The sequence below is a fragment of the Gymnoscopelus braueri genome (assembly GCF_963280865.1).
Source record: "Gymnoscopelus braueri genome assembly, chromosome: 23".
Classification (NCBI taxonomy): Eukaryota; Metazoa; Chordata; class Actinopteri; order Myctophiformes; family Myctophidae; genus Gymnoscopelus; species Gymnoscopelus braueri.
This window is the reverse complement of record NC_137625.1, coordinates 6,752,555-6,776,192: the sequence shown is the minus strand read 5'-3', so window position 1 is coordinate 6,776,192 and position 23,638 is coordinate 6,752,555. Positions and strand designations below refer to the sequence as shown.

The following is a 23,638-nucleotide window of genomic DNA, read 5'->3' as shown; positions in this document are numbered from 1 at the left end:
GACATACAGACAGACAGACAGCCGCCATGAAATAAGAAACAGACTGACATGAAGAGAGAAACAGAGCATAGACTAGTAACCCCACAGCTATCTGCTCCACGCAGAGAGAGAGAGAGAGAAGAGAGAGAGAGAGAGAGAGAGAGAGAGAGAGAGAGCCAGACGAAGGTGAGAGAGAGATGGAGGTATGTCGGTGGAGTAACTTAAGGATACGCAGACACACAGGGAAGGAGAAAGTGGAGGTAGAGAGAATATAATTATTTCTGCTTGAGGGCACGAGGTGACACCCACACACACACACTTCACACGCACAAAACTTTTTTGCAAAGTTTCTACAGTGATGAACAGTATGATGGAATACAGTGTAACACAGTGCTGTTCCCACGTCAACCAGTGGGGGGTGCCATGACACTTTTGGCTACAGTATCTATCTATCTATCTATATATCTCTCTATCAAATTACTACTGGGGGGGTGGGGGGGGGGGTCATTCCTGTCTATACAGATTAGGGGAAAAAATGTCACAGAACGGTTCTGTAAAGCAATGAAATAACTTCAAATAACACATTCATAATGACATTCAACTGTTTTAAAGTTTTCACATTGATACTTCAAAAGTTAAAAGGAAAAAACAATACTCTACATTGTCAGAAGACTGACCTCATAACCTCTGAAGCTGAACTTTGACTCCAGGCCCTGGGTGACCTCCTCTTCGAAGGTTCTCATCAGCTCTGTGCCCATGGTGAAGCTTCGACCCTGCATGGAGGGAGCGAGAGAGAAAACAATGCTGAATCTACGGTTCCACGGTTCTTGTAGTAGTTATAGAGAGTTATACAGCAGTATTGGTAACCGGTACTTTTTCACCGTCAGTTGATGCTTGAATGCTTTATATCCATATGAGTAAAATCGGCGGGGTCATTTGCTTAGTTATTTTTGGAACACAGTTCTGATACACCACAATGCTATTGAGACCCTATGGTATTTTCAATGGAAAAAATGACTCCCCAGGGGGTTAGTGGCCTCTAGCGGCAGTAATGTCAGACTTTGCAAACAGTAATAAACAAGATGGTGGCACAGTGACACTGATACATGTGGTCCTCCTAGGTACAGTATGTGTTTATCGACTCAGTCAAGAATAAAAACTAATGGAGCTATCCATATGAGAAATCAGTCTTTGAGGGATGGGAGGTTTGACCGTAGCCCGCTCTGCATTCCTCATTGATTGGAGGTCCGTTCACTAACAGGCTGAGGAGAAGAAGATCGGAGTGCTGCTGCTCATAGATCAGCTTCTCCCAAGCTCATCAATCCTCATGTGCAGCTGTCCATTCATAAAGAACTGAACCTAGATCAGATTATCTCACCGTGGCGTGTACATGCCTCATCTAAGGGCTGGGTAATGAACCGAAAATAAGTGTATATCAAAACCAATATTTAGAATAAATAACTGACTTAATCTTGCACATGTAGGTTAATCAATTTCAACAAATCAACACAAATAAATTGAAATAGATTTGTTATACTTAACACAATCGATTAGTCCGATTAACCACTTAACCCTGTATTATACGTGTACTCACGTAGAGAAAATAGCAGAGCTACAAGCTCACAAAGTTGTGAGCTTGTAGATCTGCTATTTTTTGTAAAACTTTAATTGTTCATTAATTGTAATCGAGGCAAAAGTTTGACATAATCGTGATACTCACAGTCATATCATCCACACAGCCCTACCTCATGTCCATGTCAATTCATACAGAACTGAACCCAGGTCAGATCCTCTCACCTGGAACATGTCCAGGTCTATTCATATAGAACTGAACCCAGGTCAGATCCTCTCACCTGGAACATGTCCAGGTCTATTCATATAGAACTGAACCCAGGCCAGATCCTCTCACCTGGTACATAGGTTCTAGGTTCTTCCCCTGGAAGTTGATGGGGATCCTGAAGCCCACTGGGATCAGCACCGGTTCTGGCGAGCCGAACTGAGGACAACTGGCAGACTGGTGAGAGTAACATAATGACAAACAACAACATTAGACAGGTTTAACGGTGTGAGAGTGAGTAGAGTGCTGACAATCAAGTTAAAGTACAATTACTCCCGTAAGAAAGTCGTCAAAGTAGAGAGAGAGAGAGAGAGAGAGAGTGTGAGAGCCCTTGATTGACCCTGAGGTGTAAATTCATGCTAATGGCTCCGCCTGACATTAACCCTACAGTGGATAGCAGCCTAAAATGTCAGCTCAGGTTAGCTAGAACACACACACACACACACACACACACACACGCATACCTGTTGTGGTTTGATGACGTGTGTGTCAGAGGAGTCGTCCCCATCACTGCAGCTGTGCTCCCTGGCGTTCCACTGACACCCCCACTCACTGGTCACACACGATATGCACCTAAAAACACACACATAAACACAAACACTGAGGGCACACTGTGTGTGTGAGTGTGAGTGTGAGTGTGAGTGTGAGTGAGTGTGAGTGTGAGTGTGAGTGTGAGAGTGAGTGTGAGAGAGAGTGAGAGTGAGTGTGAGAGTGAGAGTGAGAGTGAGAGTGAGAGTGAGTGTGAGTGTGAGTGTGAGAGTGAGAGTGAGAGTGAGTGTGAGTGTGAGAGTGAGTGTGAGTGTGAGTGTGAGTGTGAGTGTGAGTGTGAGCGTGAGCGTGAGCGTGAGCGTGAGCGTGAGAGTGAGAGTGAGCGTGAGCGTGAGCGTGAGAGTGAGAGTGAGTGTGAGTGTGAGTGTGTGTGTGTGTGTGTCTCTTACGGTGTGTTCGGGCTCTTCCGGACCGTAGCAGCACAGTTGTAGAAGTGGTATTCACCAGAGGTCACCTCAATGTCGTTCACCATCACCTTCACTGGGACGGACACATAGTCTGGACAGACAGACAGACAGACAGACAGACAGACAGACAGACAGACAGACAGACAGACAGACAGACAGACAGACAGACATAATTCAATTAAATTCGCTTCAAAGGAGCTTTATTGTCATGAGAAAACATACAGTAGGTTCTGGTTTACATTACCACAGCAACTGTTAAAGATCTGCAACAAAAAGCATACAGTACATCTTCTTATCTATAAATCAATGGAATCTCAGTGTCTCCCCCACGTATATGTATGAAACCACAAATCTCTATATCGGTCTGTCTGTGTCCCTTTAATGCAAATACTAGGGGACAGAAGTCCCGAGCTGAGCACGCTCTACTGTCAGTAGTTTCAGAGAAGGATAGACGGGTGCAGACTCTCAGTGGGGAGAGACTGCACTACATTAAATTAAAAGACAATTCACCATGTGAGTGCGGACTGTTTATATAGATTGTGTCCCTTTTATGCCCATATATGGAGTTCTCTGTGTCTGTCTATCTGCCTGCGTCCCTTTTAACCCCTTATATGGAGATCCCTTAGCCTGGTAAACCATTCCGGTTGCGTGAATTCACATCATCATGTGTCTTCTGCACCGGGTGGGCGTTTTGCAGAAACCAAAATGTGGAAGAGCCAATCAACTGTCTGTCAATCACAGGGCCCTGAGCGCAGACACTGATTGGCTCTTCTACTTTTTGGTTTCTGCAAAACGCCCAACCAGCACGTGAATTCATGCGACCGGGATGGTTTACCAGGCTAGAGATCTGTGATGTCATCAAGATGATGTCATAGTACTGACATCACAGACTGGCCTCCAATTACTATGATAAAGGTACTGAACTAAGTACTCAATGGGTAATGGGTACAACAAGTACTTTGACAATGGTATACAACAGGCAGACTGACAACGGGCACAGTGGGTACTCTGAAAACGGGTACAGTGGGTAGTAGGGGTGCGTTCCCAACAGACATCGCCCTAGTTATCATGAACGCAAATAGAAAAAAAACTCACATACATTAGCATCCATGCGAGCATGCGCGTGACAACCTACCTTGCTGGTCAGGAGTGGGCGGGATTTCCACAGGGTCAGGCAGGGAGCAGGTGACCCGGCTGTCAATCATCATGGCGGGACTGCTGCGGGAGCCGAAGATGCACTGCAGGGTGTACTGTGACATCCCCCCTACCCTGGGCAGAGAGGGGACCTCGATCTCTACCTGCACACATTCAGAGAGAGAGAGAGAGAAGCGTTCAAACCACTTAAACCCCAGCATCCATATTCTCTGGGGAACATTCACCAAATATAGCCGATCTACAAGCCATGATGGGAAGTCGCATCGCGACTATCTATGCCCAGTGGTGGAAAGTAACTAAGTACATTTACTCAAGTACTGTACTTAAGTAACATTTTGAGGTATTTGTACTTTACTTGAGTATTTCCAATTTCCAATACTTTTACTTCTACTCCACTACATCTCAGAGGCAAATATTGTACTTTTACTCCACTACATTTATTTGAAAACTTTAGTTACTAGTTACTTTTCAGATATAAACTATGATATAATGAAACATACATTAACCACTTTAACCCTATTTTAAACCTAGGGTATTTGAAAATAGCAGATCTACAAGCTCACAACGCGTCGCATCGCGACGCGTTGTGAGCTTGTAGATCGGCTATTTTCAAATATTTAGTACTTTTACTTTTGGTACTTTAAGTACATTTTGATGCCAATACTTTTGTACTTTTACTCAAGTAAATTTTGAATTCTGGACTTTTACTTCTAACAGAGTATTTTTATATTGCAGTATTGGTACTTTTACTTAAGTAAAGAATTTGAGTACTTTTTCCACCACTATCTATGCCCAATGACATGTCCAAAACAGGGCCACCAGGGCTAATGCGGTTAAATAAGTTTAAGGCCAAGGTACTGATTATTTGTATTAGACATTGTCACAGGATACAAATATCTGGGCACCATTTATTTTCAAATAACTAAATAAAATACTATTTTTAGACCAATTCTTACTTCTGATACGACACTACTGGGAAGTATTCTTCTACTGCACCTACTGTCCACAAACTAAACTCCTTTTGTATCAGAGCCGTTATGCTCTGTGGTACATTATCAACATCCTTTACCGAGAGTCTTCTGAGCTGTTCTGTTATCTCCTGGTTTCACAGCTTCACAAGGCAGACAGAAAGAGTCTGAACAGAGTTTCACTCTGACGACCTTAGAAGAGATAACAACAAAGACACCTGAGTTCTGTCTACCAACTAACAAACCCTCCAGAAAGCAGCCAGCGTCTAGTCTTCTTCTGAACTTGAAGTGAATTAACGGTTTACCTGCTTGTAAAACTATCTGACGTTCAAAATGCTTCATCCCATCTGCAACCACACTTTTCTCTCCACTTTTTGCTTTTTTATATACTGTATACTAACTAGACCATACCCGTGGGGGGATATGCGCACATGATTTGGCAACCCGGGAGCCAGCGAACACAAAAACGCTAATAAACAGCCGACATTTGGGGAAAGCGAAAAACGGGCTTCGCTGTTCCGTGCACATGGTAATGGTCAATGGCTGGGTGCAAATTCAGATCAATTGCTCCAGGCGCTGAGGAGAACCGGGCAGAAGAGATTTTGGCCACACCGCCCACACAGAGCTTTGTCGAATTATAGGAGGATATAAACCCATTTTACTGTTGGGAAAGTTTTAATCTGTATTTATAGATTTTATCCCACATTTTACATCCATGGTTTCTTTGTGTTTTTGTAGGTTTCTCTGTATACCACCTGCCAGTAGGCTAACTAGCTGCTGCTACTGGGATTAATACAGTTGTTTAGAATTTATAATTTGATTGTGTGGTTGACGTGATCAGATTTGTCTAGAGGGAAAACAGGAGGGGACCTACTATAGAGCCCTGAGGGACCCCGGTCAACGAAGTATATACGGTTTAATGGTTAAAAGTGAGAGCGAGGGAGAGGAAGGGGGAGGGAGGGAGAGAAGCATAGTATGAAAGACAGGAACAGATGAAGGTGAAGATCTGAGAGAAAAAATACACTAATGGGAGGAGAAAAAGGGACTGAAAGAGGAAGAGGGAGGGAGGGAGGCAGATACAGCAAAGAGGAACAAGTGTGTGTGTGTGTGTGTGTGTGTGTGTGTGTGTGTGTGTGTGTGTGTGTGTGTGTGAGACAGAGAGAGAGATACAGGGGAGAGGAACGAGGGATGAGAGAGGAAAAATGAGAGCAAGGACAGACACGGTAATTATTTCTCACATCACACCTCCGCTCTGTAGCAGAGGACAGGACACAAAGAAACCCAGGTGTGTGTGTGTGTGTGTGTGTGTGTGTGTGTGTGTGTGTGTGTGTGTGTGTGTGTGCGTGTGCGAATGTATATGTTTAAGACGTGTGAAAGCGTGCACGCGCGCGTGCGTGTGTGTGTCTATGTGTGCATGCGTGCTTGCGTGTGTGTGTGTGCGTGCGCATGAAGTGCAATGAATCCATTTAAGAGTGTGAAAGAGAAGCAAGGTGCATGTCCACGAGTGTGTGTGCGCACGTGTGTGTGTGTGCGCACGTGCGCGCGCACATGACAGTCCATGAGTCCATGTGAGCAGAGCAGTAATTACCATTCCAGTGTGTAGTTGAAACACACGCACCTCATTACTCTCTCATGACCCGTCTACCACTTAATTCCACTGTCTGTCTGTCTGCCTGTCTGCCTGTCTGTCTGTCTGTCTGTCTGTCTGTCTGTACTAGGAAACTTTCCTCTATCGGGGGTACACCCCCCCCACCCACAGACACACACGAACAGTAAAAGCTCCTCTAACCCATTCAGAACGCATCTGTGTCACTTTCAAGATTTCTTTGGCTATTCAAACATGTAGCAGATATACAAGCTCGTAGCACGGCAGGCGCGCTTGTATATCTGCTATTTTTGAATAGCCGCAAGTATAAGATAATGGTTAAAGTGGTCTAAAATGACAGAGGCTTTTCCCGGTCTTAATGGGTTAAATGAATACACCGGTGATTGGTTCAGGCACGCGCCTCAACGTTATAGAAAAGGATCCGGCACAATCTATTGTGTTTTATCTAATGACGTCTGTGGATAACGGGACCACCGGAGGGAGACACCCCTCAGACTGCAGATGAGCCGAGCCACAATAAAATATCCCACAAATTAACTCATTGAGACCTGAAGCCGATTCTCCTAAATCTCAACAGTTTTCTGAAAAACGTATGTTTCTACAGTATATCAGTGGTGCTCAATCTTTTTCATTTCAAGGACCCCCAAAATTATATGTATTTGGCCGCGGACCCCCATCAAAATATTATGTTCCAGGGACCCCCCATAAGCAAAGATTTGAGTTAAAAATGTTTGCTTTAAAAATATATATATTCAAAGATTTTCACACATTTTCACGATAAAAAAAAAATAGCAGATCTACAAGCTCGTAGCGCGGCACTCGGTGCCGCGCTACGAGCTTGTATATCTGCTATTTTTGAATAGCCAAAGTGTAAAATAATGCTTTTTAGCTCAAATCAAAAAGTGACACCGATGCGTCCCAGGTCTTAATGGGTTAACTCAGAGGAGGAGGCTCAAAGCTTGACCTCTGAATCTCAATCAGGTGGCGGCTCGCTTCACCCGTTCTAAACGGCTGGCGGCTGGCGGGGGCATGAAGACAGGTTCTTTTTAACGACCCGTGTCTGTTTTCATGCACGGCTGGGCTCTTCTTCCTCACACGCACGCACACACACGCGCACACACACACACACACACATACACACGTTTGAATTATTATACTTGTGAGACCAATCGACAATTTAGGAGGATGACTTTAAGAATTTTTACCCTAAAGCCGAAAAGAGCCGATCTATAAGCTCACAACGCGTTGCATGTCAGTGCATGAAACCAGCACGTATAAATCAGGCATAACTCCAACCCTAACCCCTGAACCTAGAGATCTAATCCTAATCCCAATCTAATTGAACCTAATAGTACGCCTAACCCTAAACATTTTTTTTAAACCTCAAACAGCCATTTCTCTTGTGAGGACCTGGAAAATTGTCTATTTTGCAAATTCTACTATACTTGTGGGGTACATTTGTCCCTCACAAGTATAGTAACACAAGCCACACACACACACACACACACACACACACACACACACACACACACACACACACACACACACACACACACACACACACACACACACACACACACACACACACACACACACACACACACACACACACACACACACACACACACAGCTGGGCTCTTGTCTTTTGTCTGGCGTCTCTTCACGTCCAAGGCCTGTCACGACTGATAACTGAGACAATCTGTTGTGTGCCACAGTACACACACACACACACACACACACACACACACACACACAGTGGGTGGGACGGGTGGGGGGTGGATGGTGGCTCATCCTGAGCCGCGTGTCGTGCATCTTAAAGGAACGCATCGACTTTTGTCGAGTCCTTTGATCATCTCGGCTCTTTGAATTCTGCACCAGCGCGGCCCGATTTACGCTGTGGCGCGGCGAGCGAAAATAGCCGATATGCAAGCTCACGCCGCCTTGCAGTGCGAATCATTGTGAGCTTGTAGATCGGCTATTTCCAGGGTCTGACTATCGGCAAACATTAAAACCTTGACAGGCTAATGTAATCTAACTTTTGTGAAGGGTATGAAATTATGTAATTTTCCAGTTAAGTTGGGTTCTTGGGGGGGGGGGGTGCCTGGTAGCTCAGCTAGTTGCTACATAGACCATAATGCCACTTGTGAGTGTGAGGATCTGGGTTTCGAATTCTACCACCATCACCGGGCAGCCATAGCTTAGTCAGTGGGTACAGAGGCTCTCTGGTAAACAGAAGGGCACCGGTTCAACCCCCTGAGTCTACAGTATGTGTCCATGAGCAAGGCACTTAACTCTTTTAGTGCCACAATACGTCAAATACGTCATGAGGCCTGACGCCCCGTGTGCCACACTACGTCAAAAAAAATAAATAAACATGTTCAGAACCGAAGATATGATGATTTGAAGATTTGCTGCTCCATTCACTTCTTGTTTAACTTTTTACTGAAAAAGGCTGTATCTCGGCTCCTAAGCACTTTTTTTTTACAATTAATTTTGGTTGTGGCACTCAGAACCAAAATTCCATAAATAAGCATGGCACTGAAAGAGTTAACCCCCAACTGCTACTCCAGCACTTTAACTCAAGTACAAATCTGACTGAGCAACCTTCACTTGTAGTTCAGTAACATTTGAACAGGAGTATCTACAGTATACTGTACTTTGATGCTTTGTCTACTTTGTCTACCACTGACATTAAGCTTTGTATCTAAAATCAAGCAAACAAATGCCAAAGAAAACATATCTAGAAAAGGCCTGGTCTTTGTCGTATGATGCGGTCGAAGTCCACATCAGCGTCCAGCCACTTCATGTTCCACAAATTATGTCCGTCGTCATGGAAATGAAATGAGCATTATTTCCTGCTCATATGCGCTTCAGTGAAATGACACCTGCGCCGCGCTAATGCACCGACGGTTAACCAACGTCATTAAAGATTCCACGAAGGACAATCTGAAATTCACCAGATATATGACAGAGCAATGTGTGTGTGTGTGTGTGTGTGTGTGTGTGTGTGTGTGTACTTGTATTACAATACTTGTGAGGGTTCAACTGTCCCCACAAGTACAGTGGAACTTGAGAAATATACATTGTGAGGACCATTTTCCTCGGCCTCTACAAGAGAAATGGTTGTTAAATGGGTTGGGACAATAGCGGCTCGGGAGGTTGAGAGCGGCAGTCTTGGAAGGTTCCCGGTTTGATCCCTGCATGGCTGCATGTCTAAGTCTCCCTGAGCAAGGCACAGAACTGCTCTCCATGAGCAGGTTAGTGCCTTGCATGGTTTCCTTCGGCGACGGTTTGTGAATGTGCATGTGAATGTGTGTGTGAATGTGTGTGTGAATGTGTGTGTGAATGTGTGTGTGAATGTGTGTGTGAATGTGACATTCATTGTAAAGCGCTTTGGAGAAAGGCACTATAAATGCAGTCCATTTATATAGATTGTTGAAAGATTTGGAGAGTTATGCTTACATTCAGGAACAGCTTCAGGTCGGGGTTACGATTAGACATTTAGGGTAAATTGATACTTGATTGATACTTAGTTAAGTACCTGCGCCGCGCACCGAAAATAGGAGTCACGTCGCAACTAGTTATGAGCTTGTTATGGGTTAAAAATTGCCGTGGTAAAATGTTGATGTCCTCACTGGTATAGTATGTGTGTGTTCGTACAGTGCAGAGAGAGTGCACTATAGATTCATATCACGGTTCCTTTCCGTGCAAATCCAGTGAGATCCACATCTGCCTCCGAGTCAAAGCCACCGGGGGGGGAATTACGCTCATTGTTATTCAGGGCATCAGAGAGTAAAATTGGACTGTTTTCCATTCTTCCTGTGTGACCCCAGCGTCCAGACTCCGGTGGGAGGCCCTCTGCACACAGACTATTAACAGAAGCCACTATCCGCACAGAAAATAAGTTCGGGGAGAGTGAACTTGTCGAAATTAAGCCTAGCTCAGCAAGAATGAACTTGGCTCGGGGGGGAATTCTACCCAAGAGAAGGTTACACAAAAAATATGCTCTGTCTCTCTCCAACTTTTACACACACACACACACACACACACACACACCCCCACACACACACACACACACACACACACACACACACACACACACACACACACACACAAGCAACTGAGGCTGAACACATGCTGACATGCAACTCCGACACCACACTTTAACATTTTCTGCTTTTGAATATTAATGTATTGTAATTATATTGTATTCGTACATGAATGTAACAAAGACATCTGCTTGCACATGCTTGTGCACACGCACGTGTCATACACACACATGCGCGCGCCCGTTCGCATTACCATACTTATGACTGCAATTTCATGAATGCCATTTTAACCTAGCCTGGTTCCAGACCATAGACCCCGCCCACTCTCTGAGTGAGCTCCTTCAGTCTGATAATCAGGCTAATTTTAATCCATTAAAGCCGGGAAAGCATGTGTGTCATTTTAGATTTTAGCTTTTTATATATATATATATATATATATATATATATATATATATATATATATATATATATATATATATATATATATATGAAAAATAGCAGATAAACACATTTTGAGAACCACTGATTAAGAGGTCTTATTACATGTTCAACCTATCTTCATATAATTGGTCCTCACTAACACTCATTATAATATGGTAATTTGTTTGTCTACTAGCTCTGTGTCTCAGAGGAGAGCTGTGGACATTTCAGAAACCAGCCTACCAGTGACATCATCGATGGGGAAATCCAAGCTAATAGAAACTAAAGGCTTTCTATTCCTGGAAAGTTATCTTGCTATAATGGAAGCCATAAAATATTAAAATCTTGTTTGACTGCCAGAGTATTTTCATAAAGTACTCCCCCATTGCCAGCAATTTTTGTGTTTTTTTTATTTTTATATTTTGAAAATTTTCATGAAAATAATTGAACAGACTGTTTTTTAAAGACGCCGCACAAATCCGCCACCAGAGAGCAGCACATGATAGCTTGATCAGCTCCTGGTGTCACTGTTACCCTTCTTGGGCGATTAGACAGGGAAAACCATGAAAACGGATGTGACGTCCTCCCAGCTTGTTTTGATCGTCAGAATTACGTTGTGATACACGACGGCGATGACTGATCGTCACCCAGACCATAGATTATAGAAGAGAAGCTGTCCGTTTGTCCGTCATACCGTGTGAAAAACCGTTTGTTTACCTATTTTGGACGAAATGACCGGGGGAAAATAATCAAAAACCGGAAACGGAACCCAGGACATGAAACCGGATGCAGATATGGGTGAAGTAAGTGGAACTCGAGAATAACATTGAATTTTAAGCAGCATAGCGCGATCAGAGATTAAACAATGAACGCAAATCCAACGCGTCAAACGCGTCAATGGCGTGGGTGGATTAAGTAGTTATTGACGCGTTTTCGAGTCAATGGCGTTTATAGAGTTAATGGGTTAACTTTTTTTCCCTTCTTTTTTACAAAGCCTGAGTTATCCTTACTTGCGTGCTGGTGTCGCAAATATCAGATCTACAAGCTAACAACTAACAACTGATACAAAGTATCAATCAGGCAAAACTCTAACCCCTAAACTTAACCTCTAAATATCTAATCCTTTTGTGAATAATAATAATTATTTGTTTTATCATAAAACAACCATTTCTCTTGTGAGGACCAGGAAATATAGCCTGGTAAACCCTCCCTCCGGAAAATCTCATTTACATTTGATTTCAGGAAGGAGTCTGGCCTGAAGGCTTGTATGGGCGTTTCTAGCGCATTACCAAAAAAACGAGCCTATCAGCGTCGTCGCTCATCGTTCTGTGATTGACAGCGAAAGTTGGCCAATCAGGTAGCGAGTTCGAGTGAGCCCGAATGGCACCGAGTGCAGCCTGAATGCAGCCGACAAAACACGAACGGCAGCCATCTTTTCTGTGCGCTATTTTCTCCGCTGTTTTAAAACTTCAAAAAGCTCTCAAACTTCTATTTTGAGGCACGGAATTTACTTATAAGATATCGTTTGGATAGAATTTAGTTGTTTAACTTCATATATGTGGTCAATTAATCATGACGGAGCCTATTTAAAAATAAAAATTTAGAGAACCGGCAGGGGCGGGCAGTGACACGCATGTATCCGAATAAGGCAACCTATTTTAGGCATGGCCGTCTCAAAAGTCCCGTTGCGTCACATTAGTCTGGAAGTGGTAAAAATGCACTGGCTGAAGTGGGACACTGCTGATTGGCTGAAGGGGTTGTCAGTCAACGGTATTACTCCCGCCCAACTCCAGCCCACAGCCAAAATTGCAGAATGGGCGATCATGCCAGACTCACTCCTGAAATAAATTACAAATGAGATTTCCGGAGGGAGGGTTTACCAGGCTACAGGAAATAGTCCTCACGACGTCTATTTCACATTCTACTATATTTGTGGGGACATTTTGTCCACATTTAATCATTTATTTATTAAGTTACCTGTCGTGTCTTCTTACAGCTGATGTTGGGCGGGCTGTAGGCCTTGATCTGAACACACTGTTGATTGGGCGACCACAGCCAGGTGTTCTCCTCCGTCCACCTATCACACTCCTGCTTCCTGGTACACCTGTGCAAAAAAACGACCAACCACAAAGCTCAGCTTGATGCGCAACGACTGAACTACGTATCATACTTATTTCCTCTACAAAAAAGCCTCTTTGCCAAAAATAGCCGATCTACAAGCGCACAGCACACCACATATTGACATGCTCTGAGCTCGTAGATCAGCGACTTTTTGCAGAATAGGGATGCTGGGGTCTAAGCCGGTTAAAGCTCCCAATTACATGTTATTATTAATAGACTTTTAGCCAAAACACACACACACTCACCGGCCCTCCAGCACACACCAGCCACAGTAGGGGTCTTTCATGGACACACAGGAGTCACAGGTGGTCTTCAAGTGACACTCCTGGACAGGCACCATGGTGATCTAGAGGGACAGCATGCTGCATTAGTACACTGCTTCAAAAAACACTTTCATTTCAAACTGAAAGATAACAAGCCACGGACCCCCATTTGAAAAATATCTTACTTGTTAGATTAGACGAAGTACTGTACATAATTCTAAAACTTGCTTTACTGTAGATGGGTTGAGAGAAACCTATGATATGAATAGTCATGCTTATTCTCTCATTAGATTACCTTCTAGCTGATGAAATTAACCACTTTTGTAGGCAAAACAATTATCAAACTAGAAAAAGTGCTCCTCGGAGCACAGGTCTCCGCCAGGTCAGGTACGTTATTCTGGCCTCCTGGTGGCGCTATAATAGGCCAATGTGAAAAGGGTGCCAACCGTGCCATTTATTCTTGCATTGACACTGCATTCATGATTTGAGGCATTTTGTTCCAAAAATGTGTTTTGCTAAATTAGACCTGCTGGTGGCGCTATAACAGGCCAATGTGAGAAGGTTGGCATTTCTTCCTCGGCCTAGTGGGAATGTGCGTGTGAAATTTCACGGAAATTGCAAGCTGTGTGTATACTTGTATATATTTGTGTATGCTTTTTGTTCAAAACGGACCAATCCTGCAAACTTTGGAAGCCAACCTTAGGCAATGAGGATGGAATATGGGAAATCGGACAGATCCGTGTTGATCACATGACTATAGAGATACTGTGTACTGATTTGCATGACGTTTGGATAAAATTTGTAGGAGTAATATAAAAAATGTTTTTTTGCACAAATCGGCCTCCTGGTGGCGCTATAACAGGCCCATGTGAAAGATTTGGGGCAGAAGTTCTGAATTGGCATCCAGGGAGTGTGTGTGCACAGTTTCGGAGCGACCGGGCCAACGGTGCCGGAGATTAGCTGGTGACAGACGGACACACGGACGGACGGACAGGGGGTAAATCATACTCTCTCGCCATGCCTTCGGCCTGGCGGAGACAAAAATCACAAAGATGGCATGTTGTGAGCATAGTTAGGGAATTTTAGCAATATGTGTGGACCATCTGTGAAAAAAATTACTACCAATAGCTTTCTTCACCGATGTGTTCTTATAGGTGTCTAGAATCACCTCTCAATTAATGTAAACCCAAATCCTCGTGGAAAATCCTGGAGAGCCAATCAAAGTTAAGGAGCCCAGAGGGCTTGGGTGAAAAATATTTAAGTCTAAAATGAACTTGTGAGGTGTCTAACTAGGGGTTTTCAGGGGTGCTGAATCCATTCCAACCATTATTTTTGAGTAAAAATGTCTCCCTAGCCATCTAATATTGGTATATTGGTTATTGTTAGTGTATAATCAGTGTATAATCAATGGTAGGGGATTGGGGTGTTGTTGAATTGATTCTATTCTGAAAAATAAAATAAGAAAATATTGCTAAACACTTGATAAGAGTGTACACGGGATACACTGTCTGCATGTGGGGAAGGAGTGGGAGTGTTGCATCCTGGCAAATATGTCTGGACGATTTTAAGGTACGGTAGTTTATCTACTTTTTGGCATTTATTTTCCTCTGCTGGCAAAACTTTTGATTACTGTGAATTTAGATGTCAATTTTCTCTAGCCTATTGCTTACATTGAACAACCATTAGTTAAACAATCATGACACTTGTCTTTTAGTAGACAACATGGAAGAGGATTCTGTAGCTTGTGGCTTAAGGTGCTTCATCTGTGGTGGTCCTGAGACTGAGATTCAAAAGCTCTCAAAAGTCACCCAAAAAGGCTATGCATAGATTTTGTCTTATTCTGAGAGTGTGGATGATGCAGCATTAATCAGAAGACTTCATGAGGACTGGAAAAACTGAGATGACCCCAAACTAAGATACCATTTGGAATGCAAAACCGAGCTATACAGTTGTGCAAGAAGTATATCCACTGGAAGTTTTTTTTCATTGTGATGAAAGTTGCCACTTGCAGATTTCAATCCTATTCTATGTTGTGAGTGACATCATGATTTAATAAAAACTTTAAACATAATCTATTCTTTAGAGCAAGATGAGCAAGACCAACGGCTAGACAGGAAGAAAAGACGCAGGGCATTGTCTGGGTCAAGTAGTTCAAGTGCTAGCTGGCACACTTGATCTACCATAATACTTGCAGAAAGAAACCCTGGTAAGTCTTTTGTATGTAAGATTCAAATGAATTTTCATAATTGTTTTTCTTGCTCCTCATTGTAGGCTTCCACTCAAAGTCAAATAATTTAATCATGCACATACTGTATGTGGCTACCTTTTATCCAGACAGAGCTTGGCAGTTGTATCGTGCACCTGATAATGTCTACCAGGACCGACTGAAAAGGAGTTTAATGCAGAGATCAAAGCGACGAGGTGATGACTTGAAGTCGCTGGTCGCCTGTCTGGTATTATAGATTTGGTGGCAGAAGAGGCAGTATATCATATTCGATGAAGAAGAGACTTTGAGAACCCTGTTACAAAGTCTGAGGTAACATTATATGGATACACAATACAGCTGTACAATACAACTCACATTTTTTATCCTTTATTAGTCCCCCTCATTCCTGGACCCATATCAATCTAGCAGAATCAATTATTTTGAAGTCAAAAGTTTCACTATTAAAAATTATATTTCTTCCCTCAGGATAAGAAATGTGAGTTGCATTGTACAGCTGTATTGTGTATCCATATAATGTTACTTCAGACTTTGTAACAGGGTTCTCAAAGTCTCTTCTGCATCGAATATGATATACTGCCTCTTCTGCCACCAGGCGACCAGCGACTTCAAGTCCCCAGTCATCACCTCGTCGCTTTCCTCTCTGCATCAAACTCCTTTTCAGTCGGTCCTGGTAGACATTATCAGGTGCACGATACAACTGCCAAGCTCTGTCTGGATCAAAGGTAGCCACATACAGTATGTGCATGATTAAATTATTTGACTTTGAGTGGAAGCCTACAATGAGGAGCAAGAAAAACAATTATAAAAAATCATTTGAATCTTACATACAAAAGACTTACCAGGGTTTCTTTTCAACGTGCCAACATTGATACCTTCATTGCAAAGGATGCAAGTATTATGGTAGATCAAGTGTGCCAGCTAGCACTTGAACTACTTGACCCAGACAATGCCCTGCGTCTTTTCTTCCTGTCTGGCCGTTGGTCTTGCTCATCTTGCTCTAAAGAATAGATTATGTTTAAAGTTTTTATTAAATCATGATGTCACTCACAACATAGAATAGGATTGAAATCTGCAAGTGGCAACTTTCATCACAATGAAAAAAAACTTCCAGTGGATATACTTCTTGCACAACTGTATAGCTCGGTTTTGCATTCCAAATGGTATCTTAGTTTGGGGTCATCTCAGTTTTTCCAGTCCTCATGAAGTCTTCTGATTAACACATTGCATGCCAGTCGCGTAGATCTACGCGAACCTATTTAAAGCCGCAGCGTGCCAGTCGCGTAGATCTACGCGAACCGCCGATTCCCATGTTAAGTGCCCCAGGTGCACTTTCCGATTTTTTTGATCCATTTCCGGTTTCTGGTTTCCGGTCGGAAACGGAATTATTCGGGTTCCGGTTTTTTCGATCGTATCCGCTTCCTGTCTGGGATCCTGTTTAAAACTCGATTTTCTCTGGTTGTTGTTTTTCTCCTCGCTGATCACTGTTTACCGTTTATCGGCTGTAGCTTCAAGATGGCGGCACGGATTTGGAAACTGTTTTCGCTGCCCGTTTCTCACGGATCCGCTGTGTGTTTAGAACCAAATGAACGCGCACTTTTAACTTATTTAGCGAGGTCTGTGGCGACATGAAAAAAACTAAAAAACAACAATAAAACGCTGGCACTGGTGAGTACATTATGAGATTAAACTCTGGCATGGAATGTGTTAATGCTGCATCATCCACACTCTCAGAATAAGAATAAGAAATCTATGCATAGCCTTTTTGGGTGACTTTTGAGAGCTTTTGAATCTCAGTCTCAGGACCACCACAGATGAAGCACCTTAAGCCACAAGCTACAGAATCCTCTTCCATGTTGTCTACTAAAAGACAAGTGTCATGATTGTTTAACTAATGGTTGTTCAATGTAAGCAATAGGCTAGAGAAAATTGACATCTAAATTCACAGTAATCAAAAGTTTTGCCAGCAGAGGAAAATAAATGCCAAAAAGTAGATAAACTACCGTACCTTAAAATCGTCCAGACATATTTGCCAGGATGCAACACTCCCGCTCCTTCCCCACATGCAGTCAGTGTATCCCGTGTACACTCTTATCAAGTGTTTAGCAATATTTTCTTATTTTATTTTTCAGAATAGAATCAATTCAACAACACCCCAATCCCCTACCATTGATTATACACTGATTATACACTAACAATAACCAATATACCAATATTAGATGGCCAGGGAGACATTTTTACTCAAAAATAATGGTTGGAATGGATTCAGCACCCCTGAAAACCCCTAGTTAGACACCTCACAAGTTCATTTTAGACTTAAATATTTTTCACCCAAGCCCTCTGGGCTCCTTAACTTTGATTGGCTCTCCAGGATTTTCCACGAGGATTTGGGTTTACATTAATTGAGAGGTGATTCTAGACACCTATAAGAACACATTGGTGAAGAAAGCTATTGGTAGTAAATTTTTTCACAGATGGTCCACACATATTGCTAAAATTCCCTAACTAGCAGGGAACTCGGGTGTCTCCGTGTTCAGGGTTAGGACACTTGGACACTGAACCTGGAGGAGCTGGGGATCATGTCCGCAGTTCAAATTTGAATATTTTGGGGGGGTGGTGGACTGAAAACCACTGATGTAGAGAACTGTGGAACAATAATGGTCACGTACATAGCGAGGCGGTGTTGCATGGTGACTCATCACCAGTGCTGTAGCCTTGCATCGGCCCATCAAACTCACTCTATGCACCACAGTCAATGGCAGCCATTTTTATTTATCACACCTAATCATGTTTCTCTGTGCAGCGAGGGTCATCTGCCTTTTGATTTACGATTTTACACCCCGGCCGAGGGAATAAATTCACCTCTCCGATGACCACAACAAAGACAGGGTCTAATAAATATAAATGCGACGGCGGGTGGGAGAGGGGCGGAGTATTGACGCGGGCCTTGATCAGAGTAAATAGCTTTTGCAGGAGAGCGGCGGTGTAATTAGCTCGTTTCTGAATCGATGGCACGGCAGACAGAGAGACGGAGAGAGGATGAAAAGGAACGAGTGAATAGCTCAACTCCCAACCTTCCAGTGGTGGAAAGTAACTAAATACATTTATTCGGGAACTGTACTTAAGAACAACTCTCGACAAGCTTTTGAAAAAGGTTTGACACATTTTGAAAAACGCTACTTTTACTATGTATATTTTCATGACAATACTTTCAATGACAATACAGGAAGGACTCTTATACAGTATTTCAACATTATGGGTGTTGCTACTTTTACTCCTTCCAGCGCTGCGACCTTGTCAACGTGCGTGGCAACATAAAGGTTTTCACACTCATTCACGAAGGACAGAATAGAAAGATCAGGTGAGACGATTTATAGAAGAAAATAAAAGTTTAGTGAACAACAGGAAAGCAGAACAACCTTTGACCTCCGAGTTGTGTTCGTTTAAAACAGAAGGACAGAGGAATCAAATAAAATGACACAAAACCAACTCCACCAGCAAGTGTAAGAAGTGTAACTTCTTTTTTTTTTTGATAAATCAAATAATCTTGAAGCGCGTTTTCTTTTTTTTTCATTCTGGTAAATTTTATATATCAACAAATCAATTGTGGACATCACTATTATTATTTAAATGTTTATGTTAGTTATTAACTCATTCTCTGTGGTGATGTAGAGATGTTATATTAGTTATTAACTGTAGGGATATGCAGACGTTATATTAGTTACAGTATTATTAACTGTACCTTCTTCTCGGTGGTGATATACAGATGTTGGAAGCTGGCATCAAACAGCAGGTTCTTGTTGACCTTGTCCCCGGTCACACGACCTGAACGACTGTACACCTCTGGACTGGAGGACAGATGCACCTTCAACACCTGAAAGATTAAAAACATATTATTATTATCATTATTATTACAGTCTATAAGTAGTTTTAGATCAGCTATTTTCACTATATTTGAAATAGGGCTTAACCTTCAGTGGTTCATTCATAACATACTGTTTTGTTTCCCTTCCTAGAAATATAGTGGAGTCAAAGTCATACAGTAAGTATCCCAAAATAAAAATACTCAAGTAAAGTGCAGTACTCAAGTACATGTACTTTGTTACTGTCCACCACTGCAAACAAACCAAATGTACATTCAACACCTGAAGTACAAAAGTACAAAAACTAATCATCAGGAAACGCTGCATACAAATGTGCTTAGTTAGCATTCAATGGGCAATCTCTGCAGTCTGTCAGACGATCTGCTGGCGTCCTTGAGTTCCAGCCGCACAATGCAATGTATAATAATAATAAATAATTTAGCACAAATATACATAATAAATAAACAGAAGACATTACAGAGAGGCTGAGAGCAGTAGATTAGCACAGACATGAGAGAGAATGCGTGAAAGAGAGACAGAGAAAGAAAGATGGACCAAAAGAAAGATTGAAAGAAACAAAAAGTATATTATGAGAAGGGAAGGACATCAAAATAAGAGTTTGGAGGATAGGAGATTGAAATTCTAATACTGTAGCTCAAAAGGAGCTATTTATGCAATTGGAAAACTACTGGATTCAATTGCAAAACTGAAGGTAGAAGTCAGCAACTCCGTAGTTAAAAAAACTATGAACTGCAAAGATTTCTACAACAAAACTTCTAAAGTTGGGTGGCATATGATCCCAGTTTTAAACCGAGAATTTATGTTCGAATAATTTAAACCAGTGGTTCTCAAAGTGGGGTCTGGGGACAAAAGGTTCCATGAGGGGGTTCCAATGGACCCTTACAGGCCTGTAACTCTGGTGAGACTATTGCTTCGCCCAGGTCAACGTGGTTTTGAGGTTAGGTTTAGGTATAATTTCTATGAGGTTAGGGTTAAGGTTAGGCATGGTGTTTGTGAGGTTAGGGTTGAGGTTACGTTTAGGCATAGTTTTTGTGAAGGTAAAGGTTAGGGTTTAGGCGCAACCTGGGCGACACACCAATGAAAGAGGGAGTCCCGTAACTCTGAGAGGGTAAAAAATGGCGGAGGGAGGGAGGGAGAGACAGAGAGAGAGACAGAGAGAAACAGAGAGAGACAGAGAGAGAGACAGAGACAGAGAGAGAGAGAGAGAGAGAGAGAGAGAGAGAGAGAGAAACGGAATAGATTGAAGAGAAACGGAATAGATAAGACCATAGTCGGATGTGATGATTTCACCTCTCCGGTGGTCGTTCCCAGGAACGCCACGGCGTGCTGCGTCTCCACGGCGACAGCCACCGCCGTCATGTGACTCTTGCGGACCAGCGTGGGTTCGGTGGCCAGGGCGAACTCCGCCTTGCTGGCCAGCGGAGAGGGCAGGAACTCTGCACCGCACTTAAAGCTTAAAGCCATGTTGTTCTGATGGAGGTAAAACACACATGGCAGAGGGGGGTTCACATATATTGTTTAGCACAAAACTAATGGGATTCACGCTGCGTCTGATATCACTCACAGGGACCTGGAAACAGTCATCCACGCTTTTATTACCTCTCGATTGGACTATTGTAACTCGCTATACCATGGGCTGGCTCAGTCTACTCTCTCCCGTCTGCAGATGGTCCAAAATTCTGCTGCTAGACTCCTAACTGGAACCAGGATGCGAGAGCACATTACCCCGGTTCTGGCCCAATTGCACTGGTTACCAGTGAAATATCGCATTGATTTTAAAATTTTACTTTTTGTTTTTAAAGCCTTAAATGGCCTTGCGCCACAGTACATTTCTGACTTACTTTCTGCACCTCCTACCCTCAGAGTTCTTAGGTCATCTTCCCAAATGCCCCTCGACATTCCCCCAACAAACCTTAGAACTAAAGGTGACCGGGCTTTCTCCGCTATTGCGCCCACACTCTGGAACAATTTACCACTGCACATTAAATCCAGCTCCACCATTGAAAGTTTTAAATCCACCCTAAAAACCCACCTCTTCTCCATTGCCTTCAGCTCAGTCTGAGGGCATTCTTAACTTATGGCCATTGAATGTATTTTTCCTCTTTTTTTTGTATTTATTTTATGTTCTCCTATCTTTGGTGTTTTTGTTTAGGTATTGCTTTATGTTTCTTTAGCTATGCTGTATTTTTATTAGGTTATACTATTGTGATTGTAAAGCACTTTGGGTCAACTTCTGTTGTTTTTAAATGTGCTATATAAATAAAGGTGACTTGACTTGACTTGACTCAATCTGGTAACCCATTCGGTTAAAAAAAGGGGGGGAACAAATCTTTGTTTTTGCCTCTGAGGACACAACCTCCTATTTTGCGTTAATAAGGAACTCGGGTTTGGCTTATCGCTAGCTTTGACTGGGGTTTAGTTTAAGGCAATGGTTACCAACTTTTCCTGCATCAGGGCCCACTTATAAATCGTGAAAAGCGTTTGAGGCCCACCCATCTGACCACTTAACGTAGCCATTTCAAGGCTTCACAAAAGGCACCCTAGGCCGACACTGACCACTTGAGTACCGGTACACGATACATCGTCAGACTTGGAGGAGTAAGGAGAGTAGACGGCAGGCTTTCCATCGATGTTTCCGTTGTCACTGTAGCAGGCTCCTATGATCTGCACCAGCCTCTGGTTGATGACATGCAGAGGGTACATACCTGCACCCAAAAAAACAAACCACACCACGGTCACAGACCTACACACAACAGGGTCCCCAGCGAAATTAGTTAACATAGTGTCACAATCATTTTAACCACTTAGCTTTGGCTATTCAAAAATAGCAGATATACAAGCGCATTGTAGATCTGCTATTTTGAAAAATCTTGAAAATGTGTGCATAACTTTGAATATATATTTTTTAAAGCGAACGTTTTTAACTCAAATCCTTGCTTCTGGGGTTCCTGACACAAAACATTTTCAAATGGGGGTCCACGGCTTTAGGGGTTCTTGGCATGAAAAAGGTTGAAAACCACTGGTATAGATAGACGCTCGGCCAAACCGGGCCACGTGGATTAGAACCCCTGGACTTCATGAGCCTCGAATCTTGAATGGAAAAGTAGTTTATAATTTATTAAATAGACTCGACGGGGAATGCTCAAGTTCATTCAAGGTTTGGCAGCACAGGACAGAGAGAAAGGTATTTCTCTGTGGCCTGTGGCACGCATTAAACCAAGATGAATGTGCGACACCACTGCCAAAGTCTGTCAAACATTCATCAGAGTTAGGAAGAGACAGAGATATGTGGACACGAGGGGACAAACAGGAGCTTGAGTTCCTTCTTTTTGGAAATAGAGCTGAAACTATAGATTATTTCATTAGTGATTAGACATTCGCCCGGGACCACAACTTGTGATAATAGCAGATCTACAAGCTCACAACGCGTCGCTTGTAGATCGGTTATTTACACTACTTCTTAAACGTTGTTTTTATTTATTTATGGAAATTATTTGATTTGATTTATGAAATAATTATGTTGGAATTCATTTCATTGATGAAAAGTAGGGATTTAATTTATTTACTTTTTTTATCTTTTGGGAAAAAGTTGTTTAATGGAAGACACAAAAAAGGGGACATTTACTCACTTCTATCAATTACTTTTTCAATTAAAATAATGGAGATAAATATTCAGTGACTACTTGAAAAAGGTAAGAAAATCAAAAAATCACTGGCAGTGGGCAAACGCGGCCAGAAATAAGTCTGGCAGTGAGTTAAGTAATAAGTTAAACAAGAAGTGAATGGAGCAGCAAATCTTCGGATCACGATATCTTGGGTTCTGAACATTTTTTTCCAAAAATAAATCAAAACTTGTGATAACTCGTTCTTGGCAGCCAGGGCATTCAGAAAAATACTCGTGATAACTCGTTCTTGGCAGCCAGAGAGTTAACAAATTGACAGAAAATTCAAATAGATTATTTTTTTAAGTGACTAAATCGATTAGTCTGATTGTAAGATTCAGACAATATAGAACATCACCAAACCCAGTACTGTTTTTTTTAAATATAAAAATGTTAACTTCCTGTTGATTTTGCCATTTTTATTAAGAAGAAAACCCGGACTGGATTCGCGGATCCGGATCCGGATCTTCAAATAGTAAAATCAGCAGGAAGTTAACATTTTTATTAAAAAAAC

General features: G+C 42.4%; 1 protein-coding gene across 4 annotated transcripts in view; it reads right to left on the bottom strand.

The window, feature by feature from the left end:
• The window catches only part of LOC308080091 (plexin-B2-like), a 259,483-nt gene that overhangs the window by 43,587 nt on the left and 192,258 nt on the right, over window positions 1-23,638 (bottom strand). For all 4 annotated transcript variants that reach the window (XM_080421826.1, XM_080421828.1, XM_080421827.1 and 1 more), the window contains 10 exons: window positions 22,019-22,167; window positions 20,753-20,932; window positions 19,321-19,452; window positions 13,337-13,437; window positions 12,948-13,074; window positions 3,908-4,070; window positions 2,755-2,863; window positions 2,281-2,389; window positions 1,889-1,993; window positions 657-752 (listed from right to left, as the gene is read on the bottom strand). In XM_080421826.1, coding sequence (XP_080277952.1) covers window positions 657-752; window positions 1,889-1,993; window positions 2,281-2,389; window positions 2,755-2,863; window positions 3,908-4,070; window positions 12,948-13,074; window positions 13,337-13,437; window positions 19,321-19,452; window positions 20,753-20,932; window positions 22,019-22,167 — 1,271 coding nt within the window. The remainder of the gene's footprint in view (window positions 1-656; window positions 753-1,888; window positions 1,994-2,280; window positions 2,390-2,754; window positions 2,864-3,907; window positions 4,071-12,947; window positions 13,075-13,336; window positions 13,438-19,320; window positions 19,453-20,752; window positions 20,933-22,018; window positions 22,168-23,638) is intronic.